The sequence below is a fragment of the Microcaecilia unicolor genome, chromosome 3, assembly GCF_901765095.1.
Source record: "Microcaecilia unicolor chromosome 3, aMicUni1.1, whole genome shotgun sequence".
NCBI classification, from domain to species: Eukaryota; Metazoa; Chordata; class Amphibia; order Gymnophiona; family Siphonopidae; genus Microcaecilia; species Microcaecilia unicolor.
Genome location: NC_044033.1, coordinates 268,821,926 through 268,845,746, shown reverse-complemented (window position 1 = coordinate 268,845,746; position 23,821 = coordinate 268,821,926). Strand labels below are relative to the sequence as shown.

General features: G+C 41.3%; 1 protein-coding gene across 1 annotated transcript in view; it reads right to left on the bottom strand.

Annotated features, from left to right (window-relative positions):
- Positions 1-23,821, bottom strand: part of PDE10A (phosphodiesterase 10A) — a 464,736-nt gene that overhangs the window by 132,021 nt on the left and 308,894 nt on the right. Inside the window, 3 exon segments of the mRNA XM_030198081.1 lie at positions 3,198-3,256; positions 10,640-10,690; positions 19,245-19,400. Of these exon segments, the coding sequence (XP_030053941.1) occupies positions 3,198-3,256; positions 10,640-10,690; positions 19,245-19,400 (266 nt within the window).

Below are 23,821 nucleotides of genomic sequence, written 5' to 3'. Positions count from 1 at the left end.
AGGCAGAAATATACAATTTGGGGACTAGCACAGATTTTTGAGTGCCATTTATAGAATTTCCCAACTACTTGGTGTGGGATTTTTACAAAGCTGGTTGGTGTTAGCAGATGCTAAAACCTGCGCTGATTGCTTATCGCACTTTAGTAAAAGTCCCTCCTAATATTCTACAAGAATGTAAAGCAGACGTATATTTTTGCTTATATTTATGTCAAAACAAAAGTCAGAAACCCACCAAAGTAATAAAATTATTTTTAAAAGTGAGAAAAAAAGAGAAAGGGGTAAAAAGGAAGACAAATAAGCATATTTTAACAATATACATCAATACTTCATTATTAATTTAAGGTCTACACTCACCTAAACACTGTAATCTAGGTGCATGCTCTTGAATCCTAGGGGTCTCTATCACACTGTACACCCTATGGGACCTCTGCCCCAAGTAACTTCTAGGAGAAAACAAGATACAATGATGCAAAAAATTAAAAAAAAATTTAATATGACCTTAAGAAAATAAAAATATTGAACACAAACATAGGGATATAGTTTAAAAATTGTTTCAAGATAGAGGCATTTAAAATTATGACTCTCAGATTTTTTTTAATGTATTTTTTAATTTATTTTTAAGGAGAGCATATGTAAATCACAGCAAACCCTATGTGGGGTACTCTGCATTCATTACAACTAAACACCTTGAATGACAGGCAGGATGATATGTACCTTCCCACCTTCAGAGAGGAAATGTATCACCAACAGAACCAAAATATTTTTTTGCCAGCTAAATGAGTAACTTCCTAAAAATGTTTTAAAATATTTATCGCCCAGTATCCCAAAAGGAAAACCACTGTGATGTCATCAAAATAAAAGCTACAAAGTGCTTTTTTAGGAGTCAAATACACCCATATTAGTTTCTGTACATCACAGAAGAGAAGCTCACCAAATGTAAAATGCCTTTCGCTGTCGTGTGCCAGAATTGACCGACAGCCTTTCAACACAAAATCACTGGTCCATTCATTAAAAAAGGTAGCTTCTCTGTGAACCACTTTTGATTCCTTGTTCACTGCAAGGGGGCTATTCACAACTAACTGTTGCATCTTTGTATCTTGTCTTGAAAATAAAAAGCAGACAATGAAATAAGAAAACTGTACAATTGTATAGCTATAAATCAAAAGGAAAATCCATGCCTATTAAAAATAAATAGCTCATATTGCTTACCCTTGGCTATAACCAAGATGAAATTTACAACAGCAAATGTAGTGACTAGGAGAGCACATAAAAACAACAAATGTACTAAGCCTAGAATACATGATTTAGTTGCGTGTAGACCTTAACAGTGTTCACTGTGGGCTCTCACTCATAAAAGGACTCATATAAAAAAAAATTTCAACTGGCGTTAACTACGCACCATGACACAATGTGCATTATGTTACAGGAGGTGGAGTTTGGGCGGAACAAGGGGTGGAGTTTGGGAGGAGCTTGGACAGTGTTTGCAAGTATGCACACTGATTATAAAATAATCTACTCCAGGGGTTCCCAAACCTGTCCTCAGTGAAGCGTAGCCAGTCAGGTTTTCAGGACATCCACAATGAATATGCATGAGATAGCACTGCACACCAAGGAGGCAGTGTATGCAAGTCAATCTCATGAATAATGCATTGTGGATATCCTAGAAACCTGACTGGCTGGGGTTCCCCCAGGACAGGTTTGGGAATCACTGATCTACTCTATGCCCATGCTTGTACAGTCCAAGTGGGACACTTACACCTGCTCAAGAGTAGATATTAAGTATCCATGCCCATCATAATTTCTGCTACTTACGCTAATATTTTATGAAGACACAGAAGCGTCAATATGTCTTTATAAAATAGTGCCTACATAAAGGGCTTGGTTTGCTCTGAAACCAAGGGCCCTGTTATAAAATTACCTTCATTAGGTACTGATTTATTGTAAAAACATGCTTATTTGTCCTCATTTTCTCTTTGTTTTTTTCCTTCTCACCCCCTTTTTCTTTTGGGGGGGGAGGGTTTTGGCTTTTTCCTAGTTTCCAAATTAAGGGGTCCTTTTACTAAGTTGCGCTGAAAAATGGGCTGTGCTAGTGTAGGCGGGTGTTTCAGACACAAGCAGATCCATTTTTCAGCATACCTGTAAAAAATGCTTTTTTTTTGGCCGATAATGGACATGCGGCAAAATGAAAATTGGCGTGCGTCCATTTTGGGTCTGAGACCTTACCGCCACCCATTGACTTAGCAGTAAGGTCTCATGTGTTAACCAGGTGGTAATGGTCTACGCGCGTACAAAGCCAATTACTAACCGCTCACCGGAAAATAAAAACAAATTTCTGGCGCACGTAGTGGATATGTGTAAAAAATGAAATTTGCCTAGGCCATGTGGAAGCTGGGCGGTAATTCCAAATTGATACACGTTAGGTATGCATAGGTGCCTACAGGGCTTAGTAAAAGGGCCCCTAAGTATGACTAACTGTACATATGCAGTATATCGCTATTGAATATTAACACTATTGCTTATGTTTGAATTTAACTAATATGTCATTTGTATTTATTGAATACTGTGTATTATTTATATAATTTCTAACTTCTGTTGCAGGCAGTCTTGCAGATACAGATAGTCTTTAATCCTTCCCTTCATTCCTGTTTTGGGTGCCTATTTGCTGTGGAGTCATTTCTCTTCTTTTGTTTTCTCTAGCCTGAACCAAACCAGCAGCAGGTGTCACCTTTAAGCAATAGCTGGCTTGCAGGGTGGAAGATTTAACTCAGAGATAGAACAAGACTGTACACAGCAGTTGGCAACCTAGTCACTTGACCAGCTCAAAAGGGTTTAATTCTGACTGTTATTTCTGACTGCTCCTGCCATAGCTAAAGAAACCCTCATCCCTGTCTCCACTTCCCTTCTGAAATTTTCAAGGCCACCATATGCTTCATTCAGCATAGTCACATCTTCAAACAAGTGCACCACACAAACCTGATAATGGTATAAGCGTCTGCCAGAGTCAGTCTACGGGGGGGGTTAACATAATAAATTTAAAAGAGTTTATCTCAAAAGAAAATGAAATATTTAGAATTGAAGACTGGTTACAAAAGGATTAGCATAACAAAATACTTTGAAGTGCCCAAACAGAAAGTAAGAATTTCTGTCATATGCAGCTGCATGTGTGTTTGTCGCTTTGTACAATACACTTAACTTACTTGGATACATCAAGCAGGAAGTCATTCAGCTCAGTCTGTTTGGCAAGTCCTCTGCACACCTAGAATACAATCAGAAACAGGGGCATTTTAAATACAGTACATGATTCCAGTTGAGCCAACCAACCCTAGTGATGTGCGAAAGCCAAACGATGTACATTATTTATCCTAAACTAACACGGCTCCAGAGCTCTAAAGTCTCAGTCCATGGATGAGGCAATGGTTCAGTGAACAGGCATTTAGAATTTTTAGGAATTGTTTTCGGGGAAAGATGGGCCTTTTCTGAAAGATGAACTTCTCTTTAAGCACGGTGGATCTAAGCTGCAGGTATTAAGGGTTCCTTTTACTAAACTGCAGTAGCACGTGATTACCACATCTTAAGGTCTTATTGTGAGCTGTCCCATGGTCAGTTCAGAATATGTGCACGCAAACCACATACTAAAAATATTTTTTTAATTTTTCTGGGAGAGGACATGTCTGGCGGGCAGAGTGGGCACTAATCAATGCATCTACATTGCCATTTGCTAACTGATTAACACAGGATTAGCGTGTGAGCCCTTTCCAGCAGCGTAGAAAGTGGCTTGAAAAATAGCCTGTTTTTCCATTTTATGAATTAATGCCATTAGCATGTGGCCATTACCAGAAATTAACGCAGGAGTCCTTACCACCATCAATTTTGTAGGTGGAAAGGGGTCACGAGCTAATATCGTGTTAATCAGCACACAGAAAGACTCATATAAGAGCGCACTAAGGCCACTTTCAATCGCAGCTTTGAAAAAGGATGCCTAAATGTTTGAAAAGGAGTTAGAGTTGCTGTTAAACTTGGGGAACACAGTCATTCAGGAGGCCCTTTTTGAAAGTGGAGGTAAGCCTACTGTGGGTTTACCGCGCACCAATCTGGAGCTACCGCTGGCCCAATGTGGGCACGGCTGTCAGTTCCACCCCCAGCATGCGTCATTTCCAGAGCTAGCGGAAATATTTGAAAAATAATTTTGCTGGGGGTTACCTGGTGGTAATCGGGCAACACTGTGCACTATCCAGGTACTGCCGGGTGAGCATGGGAACCCTTACCGCCACTTCAGTGGGTGGTGGTAAGTGCTCCCCCCCCCCCCCCCACATGGCCACATGGTAAGTGCAATCTTACCACATGGCCATTTCTTTTTTAGGTCTTTTTACCTGCTGCGGTACAAAGAGTATCGGTGCACAGCATAAACGGTCGCCACTGCTACTGCAGGGTCCCTTTTACTGCAGCTTGGTAAAAGGATCCCTCAGAACACAAGGTATCTTCAACAAAAGGTACTGACAGTATAATGAAGTTAGAATATCCCCATTGACAGGTTATAGTAAAGGCTGATGCAGTTAAGAAGAGAGGCAGAGAATAAGTTTATTTAGAGAAAAAAATCTTTCCTTTATACCAGAAACTGCACATACTATTCAGTCATCAAGAATCCAAATTTAAAATCAAAAACAAAAATACCTAAAAAAAAAGGTTATAGCACATATTAGTGTTACCCTTATCAACTGATTATAAAATGTTATGTTGATGTTTTCAACTGTTATAGCCCCAAAAATACTATTCAAAATAGCTCTCCAACATTAAAAAAACATATTTTATTTCCAGAAAATGGTCCATTCTATATCTGCCACAGAATACTGTGAAAAAACCTGCAAAGATTTATCAGATGGAAAAGCTGAATATCCCAAGTGCATTTAGATACAAGATAGGGGTGTGCAGGGCAAATATGTATTTTATTTAGGGGTCCTTTTACTAAGCCATATAAGCGTCTATATGCGCCCAAAGCACGCCAAAATGGAGTTACTGCCTGACTACTGCTTAGCTCTTGCGGTAATTTCATTTTTGGCACGCGTCTGATATGCGTGTCTGAAAAATATTTTTTATTTTCAGACGCGTGCCAAGTGGCATTTGACACGCATAGGTCATTACCACCCAGATTCTTTACTGCTAGGTCAATGGCTAGCGGTAAGGTCTCAGACACAAATGGACCCGTGGCAATTTTGATTTTGCCGCACATCCATTTTCGCCCCCCCCCCCCCCAAAAAGGCCTTTTTCACAGACATGCTGAAAAATGGATTGGTGCACGCCCAAAACCCACGCCTACACTTCTGCAAGCCATTTTTTCAGTGTGTCTTTATAAAAGGACACCTTAATTGTGATATTTATATCTCACATTATCCCAAACAAGTTTGAGTTCAATGTGTCTTACAATAAACAGTATAGGATACATAACAAAGAATAATGCATAAGAAAGTAATTTTTTTAATTTTTTTAATTTATTTAATTCCGTTACTTATAGAATTTTTCATTTTGTTTCTTTCAGGCAGTATTATCAATAGTGATATAGAGAAATAGTGCTAAAAATTAGCACATTCTAGCAGTGTAGATGCCCATGAAGAAGTAGACATAATAGGCATCTTAAATACCTATTGGAAGGAGGACTTAATTTTATTTGGACTCTTTGACGGGGTGAATAAACATGTGAATAAACAACATAAGCCAGTCGATATTGAGTACCTGTATTTTCAAAAGGCATTTGACAAAGTACTCCTCATGGGATAGGAAGTAGTGTTCTATTGTGGATTAAAAACTGGTTAAATGACAGAAAACAGACTAAGGTTAAATGGTCAGTATTCTCAATGGAAAAGAGTAGATAGTGGGGTTCCCCATGGATCTGTGCTGGAACCTATTTATAAATGATCTAGAGATGGGAATAACTAGTGAGGTAATTACATTTACAGATGACACAAAGTTATTCAAAGTTGTTAAATCGCAAGAGGACATTATGAGACTGGGCATACAAATGGCAGATGATGTTGAATGTGAGCAAGTGCAAAGTGACACATGTGGGAAAGAAGAACCCAAACTATAGCTACATGATGCAAGGTTCCACATTAGGAATCACCACCTAGGAAAAGGATCTAGGTGTCATTGTTGATAATAAGTTGAAACCCTCTGCTCAGTATGCAGTGGTGGCTAAGAAAGCAAATAAAATTTTAAAAATTATTAGCAAAGGGATGGAAAACAAAAATGAGAATATTATAATGGTTTTGTATTGCTGCATGGTGCGACTGCACCTCAAATACTATGTGAAATTCTGGTCACCGCATCTCAAAAAAGATATAGTGGAATTAGAAAAGGTACAGAGAAGGGAGACAAAAAGATAAATGGGATGGGACGGCTCCACTATGAGGAAAGGCTAAAGCGGCTAGGGCTCTTCAGCTTTGAGAAGAGACAGCTGAGGGGAGATATGAGAGAAGTCTTTCAAATATCAAGTGGAGTGGAACAGGTAGATGTGAATTGCTTATTTACTCTTTCCAAAAATACTTGGACTAGGGGGCACACAATGAAGCTACTAAGTAATAAATTTAGATTTTTTTTTTTTGTGCTCACACATTTTTCAGGAGTAGCTCAAGGTGAGTTACATTCAGGTACACTGGGGGTATTTCTCTGTCCCAGGAGGGCTCACAATCTAAGCTTGTACCTGAAGTAATGGAGGGTTAAGTGACTTGCCCAAGATCACAAGGAGCAGTGGTGAGATTTGAACTGGCCAACTCTGCTCTAACCACTAGGCCACTCCTCCACTCCAGAGAAAATGTTTCTTTATTCAATATACTATAATTAACTAATGGTTTGGAAAACTAAATATAGAGATAGGTGTGTCACCGCTCTTAACTTAAGGATCCACAATCAAGATCTAGATTATATTTTAACAAAGGAACCTCAAACCACCTCATGGACACCCATTGCTACTCAAGCTTGGTTTGCCATTCAAATGAGGAGTAAATTACTATCACTGGTTCAGGTGGGGAGACTTGGAGAAAAAAAGCCACCCGAAAAAACTCAAATATAATTGAGAAAACCGGATGGTCTAAAAACTCCTCGCCTCTCAACCATTAACAAAAGTTAAGATAGGTGCACCTCCCCCATCATATATACCCCCCACTTATTCTCCTATACAACCGCCTGAACATATAACTCTCTGCCTGCTAATGTATTACTAACCTGGAGCGGTCTCTTGCAACTAAATAGTCAAATCTCGTAGCATAGAACTCGTTCTCTATTGTTCTTTTTATAAATAAACAAATCTTTCTTGTTAGTTCATACTATTCAACAGTCACTTATCTGATTGTTGTTGACGCAGGACTCCTTAGGAATACTATTTTCAGGCTGGAGGTAGTCGAAAGTGGAGCTGGTGCTGGTGCTCTATTGTTCAGTTACATGAAACACCTTCCGTGTCTCTTTAACAATTGCTTTTCCAGTTATAAGAAACACCCTCCGTGTCTCTCTTACAATCACTCTTCCGACAAGTGCGCCTTGTTTCGCCAAAATCTGGCTGCTTCAGGAAAATTTTATAACTGGGATCCTGCTCCGGACCTCGAGAAAACCGAACTTGTTCACAATTTCAATTCACAGAATGGCGCAAAGAAACAGATCGCTACCCGGAAATATAAACCCTGCCGCATCAGAGCTACAGAATTGGAACGCCCCGCCTCCATACAGGTTGCTCCAATCAATTTATTCCATGACTGAAAGATGGCCTATGAGCTTTAATAGTAGGCGTTCCATTCTATATTGCGGTTCAAACCTTGCGGTTCCACTGTTTGCAAAAGATAGATCCAAAACTGTTCTTTTCTCCATAGAATGGTTTTAATATCCCCCCCTCTCTTACCCAATATCACTTGGTCAATGACCATGCAGGTTAATTGATCAAATTGGTGTTGGAAATGCACACAATGTCGAGTCATTGGTGCCTCCAGCTTAAGTTTAGTTACACAATGTCTATGTTCGATGACTCTAGTTTTAAACTGGCGTGTGGTATGTCCCACATACATTAAGCCACACGGGCACCAGAACACATAAACCACATTGGCAGACTCACATGTGGTATTATGTCTCAGCTGAAACTCTCTACCAGTTGTAGAAGTGAAAACAGAACCTTCCTTAGTTATTGAACAAATCGAGCAGTGTCCACATTTTCGATGGCGTCCTACTATATGATGTTTTTGTGTCCACACATCGGCATAGCTAAATTGATCTTGAAGATTCCTATTGCGTGAAAAAGACATCATTAAATGATGATCAAGAAATGCTGGTTGTGTAGACATAATGTTCCAATGTTTCCTTAGAATAGCCGCAATTTGAGGAGAGCGATTAGTAAATTTCAAAACACAAGTCGTAACTTGTGAATCCCCTTGTTGCCGTGTATCTACATGATTTTGTGTTTCTGGAGATAATAAAGATTCTCTATGATTGTATAGAGCACGTTTGAAAGAATGTTTAATCAATTTATCAGGATAACCTCTTTCTTTAAATTTCATCTGCAATTTCTTAGAGGATTCCTGATATTGCTCTGCCGTATCGCAAATCCTTCGATAACGGAGGAACTGGGAAAATGGTAGGCTTTGTTTAAGATGGTAAGGATGCATGCTGTCATATCTCAACAATGAATTTCTGTCTGTACTTTTGACAAAAACATCTGTTCTTAGAGACCCAAAGTCTTTTTTGATGAGTACATCCAAAAAATTGATCGACTTTGGATGACTATTACTTTCAAATTTGATCGTTGCATGACATTCATTCAAGCCCGTAACAAACTCCTCCAGTTCCCTTTGTGAACCTTGCCAGAGAAGGAAAACATCGTCAATATATCTACCCCAGTATTTAACTTTCGCATATCCTTGTGCCGTATATACAAATTGTTTTTCGTATTGACCCATGAAAATATTTGCTATTGAAGGAGCAAATGAGGCTCCCATAGCTATGCCTGAGATCTGCAAATACAGATCATTATTAAAAATAAAATGATTATTGAATAAAGCAATTTCAACTAATTGTACTATAAACTCAGTAGGTACTGTGTGTGGACGAGGGCGACCCTCTAGTGCATTTTCAACTGCCCGTACGGCTTCTTTTTGACGAATTGCAGTATAGAGAGAATGTACATCCAGAGTGACTAACAGTGTCTCTTCATTGATACTTAACCTTGTTAGTATTTGCAAAAAATGGGAAGTATCTCTGATATAGGCTGGTATATTTTGTACTAATGATCTTAGGAAACAATCCGTATATTTACAAACTCTTTCTAGTAAGGAATTCCTTGAAGAAATTGATTGGAGCAACCTGTATGGAGGCGGGGCGTTCCAATTCTGTAGCTCTGATGCGGCAGGGTTTATATTTCCGGGTAGCGATCTGTTTCTTTGCGCCATTCTGTGAATTGAAATTGTGAACAAGTTCGGTTTTCTCGAGGTCCGGAGCAGGATCCCAGTTATAAAATTTTCCTGAAGCAGCCAGATTTTGGCGAAACAAGGCGCACTTGTCGGAAGAGTGATTGTAAGAGAGACACGGAGGGTGTTTCTTATAACTGGAAAAGCAATTGTTAAAGAGACACGGAAGGTGTTTCATGTAACTGAACAATAGAGCACCAGCACCAGCTCCACTTTCGACTACCTCCAGCCTGAAAATAGTATTCCTAAGGAGTCCTGCGTCAACAACAATCAGATAAGTGACTGTTGAATAGTATGAACTAACAAGAAAGATTTGTTTATTTATAAAAAGAACAATAGAGAACGAGTTCTATGCTACGAGATTTGACTATTTAGTTGCAAGAGACCGCTCCAGGTTAGTAATACATTAGCAGGCAGAGAGTTATATGTTCAGGCGGTTGTATAGGAGAATAAGTGGGGGGTATATATGATGGGGGAGGTGCACCTATCTTAACTTTTGTTAATGGTTGAGAGGCGAGGAGTTTTTAGACCATCCGGTTTTCTCAATTATATTTGAGTTTTTTCGGGTGGCTTTTTTTCTCCAAGTCTCCCCACCTGAACCAGTGATAGTAATTTACTCCTCATTTGAATGGCAAACCAAGCTTGAGTAGCAATGGGTGTCCATGAGGTGGTTTGAGGTTCCTTTGTTAAAATATAATCTAGATCTTGATTGTGGATCCTTAAGTTAAGAGCGGTGACACACCTATCTCTATATTTAGTTTTCCAAACCATTAGTTAATTATAGTACTTTAAGTATACGGGTTTTTGGAGTTTCCCAGTATTGATATCTAGAGCATTTTCTTTATTCAATATGAAATTATCTCTGGAATGTGGTAAAATAGTGTAAAGTGTGGCTATTTGTCAAAGCCTATGGGGGTGAAGGAGCTATGCCGGTGTATTTTAGGGAATGGAATGATTGTTTAACATGATGAGAGTAAGGGTACTTTGAGGCTTTTGAATATTGCTCTACTTTTGACATTTTTAATTTTTATTCTAAATTATTTTAAAGAAACGATACACCTTAGTATCCAGTTTAATGAAATTCTTTTTTTCACATCCTATCAGGCACAAGATTTTTCTTTTCTAGCAGTTCTCCATAGCCCTTCCATTCTCTTTTTACTCAGTAAATAAGCACATCAGGAAACAAAATTCATAAAACTCACCTGAACTTGATGTATTGCTACCGAGGCCCAAGCAAGATTTGCTGTTGCCACCTGGAACATGAAATTAAGTTTGTTTTACATACAGAAAGTTAATGCATGTAGCACATGCAACACAGAAAAGTTACAATAGCTCTAAAAATCACATGTGGACTCAGTCGCATGAGGGCTCATTTTCAAAACACTTAGACTTACCAAGTTCCATTGGCTACTATGTAATTTGTAAGTTTAAGTGCTTTGAAAATACACCGCATAGCAGTGGCATAGCCAAGGGTGGGCCTAGGCCCACCCATTTTGGGCTCAGGCCCACCCAATAGCAGTACACCTATGAAGTGGCTGGCAGAAGCCCTACCAGCCAAAAATTCCCAACAGCTGTCCCTCCTGCATACCTTGTAAATAGCAGATCTTCACCTGCAGCAAGCAGCGACTGATACATGCTGTTCACACCGGTCCTACAGTCTTTCCTCTGATATGTTCCCACCTATGCAGAAACAGGAAGTTGCATCAGAGGGAAGGCTGTGGGGCCAACATGAGCAGTCTGTATTAGTTAGTGCTCGCTGCTGGTGAAAATCTGCTACTTAAAAGGTATGCAGGGGAGGAGGGAGGTTTGAGAGACTATATGGCATGCAGGCAAGAGAGGGAGAGACCAAATCACTAGTGGGACAGGGCGGAGTTCTTCTGCCCACCCATGTTGGGCCCAGGGTCAATTTTCTTCTAGCTCTTATAGAACCAAGCAATGCTCCACTTCTTCTGTAAACTCATGCCTTTTCTCTGCAAAGACACCATTCAAGTACAGTATGTTTATCTGCTGAGGTAAGTTATATCTCCAGCCAAAGCACTTCTCAAGGTTTGAAACCTGTGACTAAGCAGCTGAGATTTTTCACTTCACATAGATGTAGACATTTCACAATTTCGCTATAACATGTACTGAAATTTTTGAGAAAAGTATGTTGTTATGAATTATCATAGATGTTAATATTGTTAGCTAAGGGGTCCTTTTACTAAGGTGTGCAGAAAAATGGCTTGTGGTAGTGTAGACGCGTGTTTTGGGCGCACAAAGAATAATTTTTCAGTGCACCTACAAAAACATGCCTTTTTTTTGCCGAAAACGGTCATGCGGCAAAATGAAAATTGCCACATGTCCATTTTGGGTCTGAGACCTTATCGCGACCCATTGATACAGTGGTAAAGTCTCACGTGGTAACTGGGTGGTAATGGTGTACACGCGTCAAATACCACTTGACGCGCGTAGCTGCCGTGCGCCAGAAAATTAAAAAAAATTTTTTTGCTGACATGCGCCAAAATTGAAATTACCACAAGGGCCATGCAGTAACTGGGCGGCAACTCCAATTTGGCATGTGCTTGGCTTAGTAAAAAGGCCCCTAATGGATCTTCAAGGGGAACAACTCATAATTTTGTTTTTTAAGACTATTTTCATAAATGAGCCCTGCAACTAGCATAGGAATCTGCATCTGTGGGAAAAAATAAATCAGTCCTTCAGGTTCCTGTTCTTTAAAGTGGCACCTGTCCTAGATTCCTGTATCATTGCGATAGTTGTAACCGGGCTTCTTAGGACAGTGCAGGAATAATATCACGACAGGAAAGTGCAATGAATGCAGTCAACTTCAGAAGTCACAATGATATGCTGCATTAAAAAATACATTAATTAAATAAAACTGCATCACATTTTTTAATTTATTTGATTAGGATTTATTTACCACCTTTTTGAAGGAATTCACTCAAGGCAGAGTACAGTAAGAATAAATCAAACATGAGCAACAGGCAATTACAGCAGTAAAAATATTCAAATAAAATACAAAGTATGGCATGGAGGGGCATAATTGAAAGAAAACGCCTATCTCCATGGGCGTTTATCTCCGAGAACGGGTCCGTGAAGGGGCGGACCGAACCATATTTTCGAAAAAAATAGACGCCCATGTTTTATTCAACAATGTGTGAGCTGGGCGTTTTTGTTTTTCAGCGATAATGGAAAATGAAAGCGCCCAGCTCAAAAACGAATAAATCCAAGACATTTATTCGTGGGAGGGGCCAGAATTCGTAGTGTACTGGTCCCCCTCACATGCCAGGACATCAACCGGGCACCCTAGGGGGCACTTTTACAAAACCAACAAAACAGGTAAAAGAGCTCCCAGGGGCATAGCACCCTTCCCTTGTGTGTTGAGCCCCCCAAATCCCCCTCAAAACCCACTGCCCACAAGTCTACACCATTACTATAGCCCTAAGGGGTGAAGGGGGGCACCTACATGTGGGTACAGTGGGTTTGGAGGGGTTGGATGACTAATAAGCATTAAGCAGCACAATTGTAACAGGTAGGGGGGATGGGCCTGGGTCTACCTTCCTGAAGTCCACTGCACCCCCTAACAACTCCTCCAGTGACCTGCATACTGCTGCCAGGGAGCTGGGTATGACATTTGAGGGTGAAAATAAAAATTTGTGAAACATCATTTTTTTGTGGTGGGAGGGGGTTAGTGACCACTGGGGGAGTCAGGGGAGGTCATCCCCGATTCCCTCCAGTGGTCATCTGGTCATTTAGGGCACTTTTTGGGGCCTTATTCGTGAAAAAACAGGGTCCAGGAAAAGTGTCCTAAATTCTAGCTAAAAACGCATACTTTTTTCCCATTATCGGTGAAATGCGCCCATCTTTGTTCGGTAGATAACCACGCCCCAGTTCCGCCTTCGCCACACCTCTGACACGCCCCCATCAACTTTGTCCGCATCCACGATGGAGTGCAGTTGAAAACGTCCAAAAATCAGCTTTCGATTATACCGCTTTATTCGGTTTTGTGAGATAAACGTCCATCTCCCGATTTAGGTCGGAACTTGGGCGTTTTTCTCGTTCGATTATAAGCAGGATGGTATACTACTTAAAATGTCAACACAAAACGTAATAGAACATTTTAATTGACAGTGAAAGGTATAAGCAAAGATGGAACATATAGATAGGGAAAAGAGTAAGAAGAGTTAGAAAGGAAGGGGACTAATTTAACGAAAGGTGTACATGAGGTCAGAGAGATGGTTAAATATTATCTCAGCTAGGGTAGGAGTGGATAAACATAAATATAAGAGACACTGCTTTTCAGTTCACCATCTTTTATGTTAAGTATTATGGAGTTCATCCGCATCATAGAAAAACCTGAAGTGCTCCTCTAAGAGATTTTACAAAACAGAGGTATTCTAAGGAAGTAGAAAAACTGAACTTTGCAAGCTGAATGAAAGCCTTTCCATGTTCTGAACCAGGACTGTTATTGGCTGTGCTCCCTGTAGATAGCATTGTGTTCTCCCCTCATTCATTAGTTGCCTTACAACCACTTACTCCCTTTGGAACGTTTCAAGCACTCATAAGCTAATGTTGATAATTAGCAAATTAGAACATAGATTTACACAATAAACAGACACACCATTAAGAGATGGGAATGGACTAGAAGCATCGAAAGCCTGCAATTAATGACAGTGTTTCCAGTAACTACTGAAGAGTATACCACACTGGTAAAAACTTAGAATGATGGTGCCCAACCGTAGTCACTTATAAGCCTCATAAATGGATTTACAAACAAATCCAAATGTCATAAAAAATTACATTATATTCTCTACTATGAAAACAATGATCTCTGCCCTCTTCACATACTGAAGTATAAGACAGTCACACTGGGCCTCCATAACAACTATTAAGTGATTTCAGAGCCCCACATTGAGTAAAAATAACCTTAAGAGAATTTTTGATCATAAATTAATTCAGCAAAAACATTTCAAGACATTCTTTCTCCCTTCTATCACTGCTGTACAAAAGGAGGTGTTTTCAATGAGTGTATCACATAATTTAATCAGAGATAATAATGAAGGGCAGAGTACAGTAAAAGGTGCTCCCATGTCAGATAATGAATTTTAAAGTGTCTTGTTCAGGTTACACTAGATTGTGAATGGCCAATTCAACCAAATTTTCATAACATTAAACCTTAATAATGGACACAATTAACAAGTGATGAAGGACCACTCACCAATCCAATGGAAGACTACAGGCATGCATTATCACTTTTCACTGATTTACACTGATGTCCAATCAGTAATCAAAATAAAGCTTTTGCAGGAAAGTAATAAAGTTTAATTATATCCTTCTGTTACAGAGAGAAGAAAACAAGCGTTCCACTGTGTAAGGTCTTTTATATTCATTTCAACCCAATGAAAGTTGTAAAAAATTATACTAAAGGGGTCGTGAATGTCTGTCTATCTGTCTGTCCCTGGGCAAAATAACTATTAAAAAATTGGGATGAAACGTGGCATGAGGGAAGAACCGTTAAAAAGATGAAATGGGTTTGAAAATGGGCCAAATCGGACTGGGAGTTGCAGAGAAATAACCACCCCTCTACCCCCTCCCCCTCCCAAAAAAAATCCATATGCATTTCCATTGGAAAAGATGTTCCCTATCTGTAGCATAGATAGACTGAAATGTAGCAGTTAGAGAACCCCCCAACCTCTCTCTAAAACTACCCTCCCTAAACTACCTCAGAGCACAACAATTGCCCAGCTGCTAGTGTCCCACACCTGTCAAACCATCCTGCAAATGGTCCTATCCCCAAAGATTATCCCCTGCAACATTTCCACCACCCCGCAAATTACCTTGTCAATTGTTCCACACCCAAAAATTACCTTTTGTAACTGCTACACAACCCCACATACTGCCCACACACCCAAAAACTACCTCTCTGCAACTGCACACACCACCCTGAAAACTGCCCCAGCCCCAAAAACTACCACCTCGCAATAACACCACTACCTCACAAACTAAGAACTGTACCGAGACAGTTATTTTTAGCGACTGAGGATGCTGGCATAAATTTGGGACAGGCCAAAGGATGATCCAACACAGGAAATATACTTTATTCATAGAATAAGTAGAAAGACCCAACACACGTGTGTGTGTGTGTGTGTATGCTCCTCTACCAAGTCAGGTCCTCGTTCAGCTGCAACTGCATTGCTCTGTTTCTGGCTGCAGCTTGCCACCCACAGAGTTCGATTGTGATCCCTGAGGCAGGCAGGATTGTGCCCCCGAAACACGGACCGTGTTGGGTCCTTCTACTTATGCTGTGAATAAAGCGCCACGTGACCTGAAAACGGTTTATGAATGGACCAATTTCCTTAAACTATTGAAAACTTATCTCTTCGACAAGATATATCATAAAGATCAACACGTGTAACTGTACTATCCTTAATATATCCAGAAATGTCGTTTAATGCCTTTTGCTTTAACACTCTCATGTATTTTACCACCATGTAACCCATACCCCTCTGTAAAACCAAATGTATATTCTCTTCTATTTCCAGTATCCATGACGAATTGTAAGCCACATTGAGCCTGCAAAGAGGTGGGATAATGTGGGATACAAATGTAATAAATAAATAAATAAATTTAAGCACCATTTCCTGTGTTGGATCGTCCTTTGGCCAGCCTCTACTTTCTCCTGCTCCTGCTGTTCCTTCATAGAGGTTCTTTCTGTTTGCTGTGCCTATAAATTTGAGACTCCCACTTAAGAGTACTTAAAGACATTCATCTGTAACTGCTGAACAGTTCAAGTTTATTACAGGCTTATACCCTGCCTGTCAAGAAAAGTCTGAGCAGCTTCCAATGCAAGAGGGGAAGAGAGGACAGAGAGGAAAAAGCAAAGGTCAGCAGAACAAAGGAGAGGAGGGGATGAAATATAATATAAACAGAAAAGCAAAGCACAGGGGGTATCATGTCTTCTAGGGCACCACTATTCCCAGGGAGTATGAGAGGAATAGGTTAATTATAGGTATTTATTTATTACACTTGTATCCCACATTTTCCCACCTATTTGCAGGCTCAATGTGGCTTACAAAGATTTGTTATGGTGATACCATAACAAGGAAAGAAATACAATTGGTGTTACAAAGGGATAACAGAAGACAAATAAGAAAGATTGGGGGCTTGTATGGAGAATAAGATAAAGTTTTGTCACTATTTTGATATATACAGTGCAATCCGCTTAAGTGCAAGGGTCTGGGACCAAAGAAATGCATGCAGTTAACCGGAGCGTGCACTTAACCGTTGTGACCCAAAGACGCTTGACATCTGATAAACATATGTACAGTACTGTTTATTATTATACATACAGTATACAGTCTCAGTTAACTGACATTAGGCTGGTTTGAAGTAATCAGTTATAGTCATCTGTACACTCTTGTGTCTGTGAGTTCCATAGACTACGTCTGCCAGACAGTAAAAACTGTCATAGCACTGACATCCATTGGCCTCCATATAGGCCCGCATGGTGTTGAGACTCTCCAGCACTCTTGCAAAAGTGACAGGAGGAGGTTGTTGAATTGGATCAATGATTATAGTAATGGTGGGTCATTTAGGAAAGAATTGATGTGCAAGTTACATGATTAAAGAAATTTTGTCCCGATTTTGAAGGCTCCTGGTACTTCTTGTCGCTGTTTATACTAATAGTGAAGCCAGTTCTGGTGATTATAACTGCCTGTCGCTATGCCTCTATCTATGAAAGTCCTCATTAGATACATGCTTCAATTGTATAGCGTAATCTTGGATGTTCTCTTGGTTATGTGTATTGAACTGTTTTAGATTTTCATTTCATACTTTGCCATTGTTCACTACTATATTGGATCATTTTTTATTTAGGCCCCCTTTTACCAAGCTGTGGCAAAAGGGGGCCTGCATTGGCATCGGCGCATGTTTTACACACGTGCCGAGGCCCCCTTTTACCTCAGCTGGTAAAAGGGTCGGTCTCGCTTTCCTTCAGGAAATGGCTTAGTGGCAAGTAAAGCACTTGCCACGTGGCCATTTCGAGGTGGGGCCCTTACCGCCACCCATTGAGGTGGCAGTAAGGGCTCCTGCGCTGACTCAGTGGTGATTACCACTGGGTAGTATCCGGCCCTGCAAATGAAATTACCACAACGGCCACTCGTTAGCTGGGTGGTAACTCAAAATTGATGTGCGTTGGGTGAGCATAGGCATCTACACGGCTTAGTAAAAGGATCCCTCACTCAAGCTGGTAGATAAACGGGCATTTTCGAAAAAGAAGAGCACCCATCTTCCGACACAAATCGGGAGATTGGTGTCCTTCTCTCAGGGTCGCCCAAATCGGCATAATTGAAAGCCGATTTTGGGCGTCCTCAACTGCAGTCCGTTGCGGGGACGACCAAGTTCAAGGGGGCATGTCGGAGGTAGGACTGGGGCGTGTTTAAGAGATGGGCGTCCTTGGCCGATAATGGAAAAAAGAAGGGCATCAATGACGAGCATTTGGTCCACTTTACTTGGTCCATTTTTTTTCACAACCAAGCCTCAAAAAGATGCACAAACTGACCAGATGACCACCGGAGGGAATCAGCGATGACCTCCCCTTACTCCCCCAGTGGTCACCAATCCCCTCCCACCCTAAAAAAAATGAATTTTTTCCACGCCTCTCTGCCAGCCTCAAATGTCATACCCAGCTTCATGACAGCAGTATGCAAGTCCCTGGAGCAGTTTTAGTGGGTGCAGTGCACTTCCGGCAGGCGGACCCAGGCCCACCCCCCCACCTGTTACACTTGTGGTGGTAAATGTGAGCCCTTCAAAACCCACCTGAAACCCACTGTACCCACATCCAGGTGCCCCCCTTCACCCCTTAGGGCTATGGTAGTGGTGTACAGTTGTGCGGAGTGGGTATGGGGGGTTGGGGGGCTCAGCACCGAAGGTAAGGGAGCTATACACCTGGGAGCAATTTGTGAAGTCCACTGCAGTGCCCCCTAGGGTGCCCGGTTGGTGTCCTGGCATGTGAAGGGGACCAGTGCACTATGAATGCTGGCTCCTCCCACGACCAAATGCCTTGGATTTTGTCGTTTTTGAGATGGGCGTCCTCAGTTTCCATTATCGCCGAAAACCGGGGACGACCATCTCTAAGATCGACCATCTCAACATTTAGGTTGACCATTTCTAAGGTCCACCTAAATGTTGAGATTTGGGTGTCCCCGACTGTATTATCGAAATGAAAGATGGACGCCCATCTTGTTTTGATAATACGGGTTTCCCTGCCGACGTCCTTAGAGATGGGCGCCCTTAGAGATGGTCATCCCCGTTCGATTATGCCCCTCAAAGTATCCTTCCTTCAGCAGCTATTTAGGTCTGCTTAGGTGATCCAAATATGGTCTCAATTTTTCCAATTTTCTCCCCTAGTCAGGTGATACCAAGTTTGGTCTGTCCCCTCCCCCATTAATTTTTTGCACACCTCTGATTTTTGCAGAATAGATGCTCTGATTACAGATATGGGAGTAGCCACTTACCGGTTAGAGTAAGGGGCTGAGAATAGAAAATCCTAGAATCCAATCCCACTGAATGGTCACTTAATCCTCCATTGTCTTGCATATAGACTTGGAAAATCTACTGTACTCAAATTTAACGCACTTTGAACTAATATTGAAAAGGTCTGAGCTAAATATAAATAAAGTAAGTAAATAAATACTGCCTGCCATGAAAGAACAGCTTCCCATGCTGACCATCTCCTCAATGAACTGCCTTTTTAATTGGATGAAATGTGTTAGAAGTCATTAACTGCAGAAGTGAATTACATACTCTCACCTGCTGGTGACTGAGATGGAAGGCTTCTTTACCCCAGTGTCGGTGAAGTTCTAGGATACCAATCAGATCACCAATTGCAGTGACAATCGGCAAACAGAGAACAGACTGGATACGAGTCCCTGAGTCCAGTCCTGTACCTTTGGGAAATCGCTCATCCTATATGGAACAGAAAAGAAAAATACATCAGTAAAGAGTTCAATAAAAAAAAAAGCACTGGCAAGCTAACATACACACACATACATTTCAGTGATACAACTTTTAGAGGTTGGGTGAGGGACATGGGAGCAGGAGGAGAGAATGTGTGGTTTCACACGGAAATACAACGTGCATCTACTTGAAGTGAACAGATTGATAGTAGAAGACTAGGGGGTCCTTCTACTAAGGTGTGCTGAAAAATGGCTTGTGCTGTTGTAGACGCGTGTATTGGACGCATGCAGGTCCATTTTTCAGCGCACCTGCAAAAAAAAGCCTTTTTTTTTGGCTGAAAATGGACTTGTGGCAAAATGAAAATTGGAGTGTGTCCATTTTGGCCCTGAGACCTCACGTCACCCATTCACTTAGCGGTAAGGTCTCATGTGTTAACCAGGTGGTAATCATCAGCACATGTACATTGATGATTACAGCCTAGTTATTTATTTAGATTTTGCTCACACCTTTTTCAGTAGTAGCTCAAGGTGAGTTACATTCAGGTATACTGGATATTTCTCTGTCCCAGGAGGGCTCACAATCTAAGCTTGTACCTGAGGCAATGAAGGGTTAAGTGACTTGCCCAAGATCACAAGGAGCAGCAGCAGGATTTGAACCGGACACCTCTGGATTACAAGACCGGTGCTCTAACCACTAGGCCACTCCTCCACTAGCATTGTGAGCAGGAAAATAAAATATATTTTGCAGTGCACTTAGTGGACACACATACAAAATGAAATTACCGCCCAGGCCAAGCGGTAGCCAGGCAGTAGTTCCGAATTGGCGCATGTTGGGCATGCATAAGCGCCCACGCGGCTTAGTAAAATGGCCCCTAGATGAGGTATTATGGTCTTCATCTACCATCTTTCGCTATCCACCAGGGGATCAATATTCAGAAACTGGTAATTAGAGTATTGCTGACCACCGCTGGCATTAAAGCAGGAAATTCAACACCTGGCCATATCTGGGCTTCAGCAATGAATTTTTGGCATTATGGAGCCAGCTAACACATACCCAGTTAAGTGTGATATTCAGCACTTAACCATCTATGGGTTACCGCATAAATATAGGACTGACTTTTACACGGTCCTATTTATGCAATCAATCTGTCTGGTTACGTTCTGAATATCAGCACATAACAGGCCAAGTGCTGACTCCACCCCGAACACCCCCAAAATTAGCCAGTTTTCATTTTGGCATAATCCGGTTATTTTCAGCGGCACTAAACAGTTAAGTGCTGCTCAAAATTAGTGGTTAGCCTCCAACAGGCGATTTAACTGGCCAGGAGCCATTTCTGGCCAGTTAAATTATGTTTTATTTTATTTATTTATTTATTTATTTATTGCATTTCTACCCCACATTTTCGTACCTATTTGCAGGCTCAATGTGGCTTACATAGTACCGTCAAAGCGTTTGCCTAGTCGGTTGATAAGATACAAGGTTGTATTGTGATCAAATGAGTTATATTAAGCAGCATAAAGAATGGTACAACTTCTTTAAAAATATGCCAAAGATATGCATAGATTTCACCCTAATTAATAAAAAGCGCAGTTATACATTTACCCCTAGATTCTACATAGCGTGATTTACATTGCGCATGCACATCGGTCACATTTTGGATTTGCGTGCACAACTTAGTTAACAAGTCAATCAGCGCCGATAATTGCCACTTAAAAAGCAACTGACACTAATTGGCATTAATTAGAATTTATGCGCAGAACTAAGCGTATTCTGCAACACGATGCGTGTAAATTCTAAGTTGCACAGTTGAAAAGGGGGCGTGGCCATGGATGGGTCACAAACATTTCACATTGTTATAGAATACACCCCGGTCCACGTCTAATTTAGAATACACTGGTCCGCGTCTAATTAAAACGCAGGGAAATTTAGGCCTATTCTATAAAGTATGCCTAAATTTAGGTGCACTTTAGAGAACACTCCTAGGCATATCTTTTTCTGCATGGATTTTTCAGACGACATATATAGAATCTAGTCCTTAGCACGGAGTCAAACTCTTAACGGTTATATTGAATGTATATGTTTTCTTAATGATTTCCTCATCAGTCCTTCACCAAATTAGAGTAGCATAATAAAAAGAAGATTTAAGGGAAAAATCCAGTAAGGGGGTAATTTTGTACACGGACCTCTCCTTGTAGGTGCTTCGATGCAGAACGATGACAGCTGTTCAATATCAGCACCTGGGTGCTCAGGTTCCTATAGAATACTAGTATAGCCCCGTATCAGCGGAATCAGAAAAGGTACAGAGAAGGGAGACAAAAATGATAAAGTGGCTGCGACAATTTCTCTCTGAGGAAAGGCTAAAATGACTAGGGCTCTTCAGCTTGGAGAAGAGACAGCTGAGGGGAGAAATGATAGAGGTCTATAAAATGCTGAGTGGAGTGAATTGCTTGTTTACTCTTTTCAAAAATACTAGGATTAGGGGGCATGCAATAAAGTTACTAACGAACAGATGCTCAAAAGTCAATGTTAAATACCGTGTGTGTTTATAGCCGTGGTTGAACTTAACGATTTCTAAACAGCAATTGATGCTCAAAGGAAATCGCATGCAAATTAGATGCACGGAAATTCTGCAAGCAACTCGGTAGGGAAAGCACTTTGCACATGCACAAAACAGTCTCTCGGTTAACGTCCTTATTCTGCACATGCCCAGGGAAAAAGGAACATAATTTTAATTATGTTGCCAGCTCCATTGTCCTGCTGCTGCATTGTCTCCATTCCTCTGCAGTGCTCTGATGCTGGCTCCACCTTCCTCCTGCAGCTCCTGAAACTCTCCTCTTGTTTTTTCTGCCACTTCGGGACTAAACTATGTCTACTCAATGATGTCACTCATGACACAGCAGACATCATAAGGGATTTCCCCAGCCAATTGGCTATCTGCTTTTGTTTCTCCACCCTTGTAGGATGGATTTCACTGTTGTCATGGGGCTGCTTGTATCTGAGTTGTTCCCTGACCTCCCACTGGCTGATCAGCCGTTTTGCTCTTCCTTAGCAAAAATGAAAATGCAGGCAAGAGCTCCTTCACATTTCACACACACGTGCAGAAACTATTAAAATATGCAAGCAGACTGCTCCACCGAGAAGTTGTGCAAGTAGACTGCTCCTCAGAGAAGTCACCCTCATGCAACAACAGCTCCAGACCTGCTGGAAAATTTTGCACATTAAAGGTAGACTCTCTTTTCAGTGCATCGCTCGGAAATATCTGTGCAGTGCTCGGAATGCTCATTTTAATACTAATGAGCTCTTTGTAATACATTTGGATAGGATTATTGTTAGCTGCTGTCCCAAATGGTAAAAACTGTGTAGAACTCCTCTATGCATTAGATGCTGAATGACGTAATTGCTAGACAGGCTAGAACCAGTCTAAATCAGATGTTGCTAGCACGGTAAGCTTTGAGCATCAGGCCCCAAGAAGTAAATTTAAAACAAACCGGAGAAAATATTTATTCAATCAACGTGTAATTAAACTCTGGAATCTGTTGCCAGAGAATGTGGTGAAAGCATTTAGCTTAGCAGGGTTTAAAAAAGGTTTGGAAGTGATGTCACCAGGCAGCATGGCTGCTTAAGGAGAAAGCTCCCACTCACCTTGACCAAATTTGTTGCGAATCCCCAGCATTAGCAACAACTGGCAAGTTTTGAAAAGGGATTTCTGCTGTAGTGAGGCTTCTCTGTGGATCGGGGTAAGCATACAGGCAAGCCTTTCCCAGTTTGCATATACAAACAGTGCGGCCGTGAACTGTGTGGCAGGCCCGATGGCGGAGGATCCGCGCTCCCCGCAACAAGCTTTGGATCTCTCCCCCCGAGACATGTTTCTATCCGGGGATAATTCTGATAAAGGAGAAGCGCTACAGCTCCCCGAGCTGCGCGATTGGCTAAAGGAGATTCGGATGGATCTGAAGGGGGTTCGTTCAGACTTGGCCTCACTGGGTGCCAATCGGAGGGGGGAGATATGCGACCTAGGCAACAGCCTTGAAGAGATGGAGGGACGTTTTTAGGAGCATGTGGAGGCGATGGGTTCTTTAGACTAGCAGGTCACTGATCTCCGCTCAGGGCACCAGCAATTGGCAGATAAACTAGAAGACCTTGAGTATCGAGGCCATCGACATAATCTACGTTTTCGTGGTTTGCCTGAGGTACCTGCATACCTGGACTGTGAGGTGGTGGTGCAGCGCTTGGTGAGCTCGCTCCTTACGGAGGCTAGCATGCCCGTAGATCCTGCTGTGGTTCTCCTGGACTGGACACATAGAGCTTTGGGCCCTGGGAGAAATAATCTATCAAAAGGATATCATCGCATGTTTCCAGGATTACAAACTTAAAGAGCGAGTGTTGCAGGCGGCCAGGAAGATCCCTAATTTTCGTTGGGATACGTACTC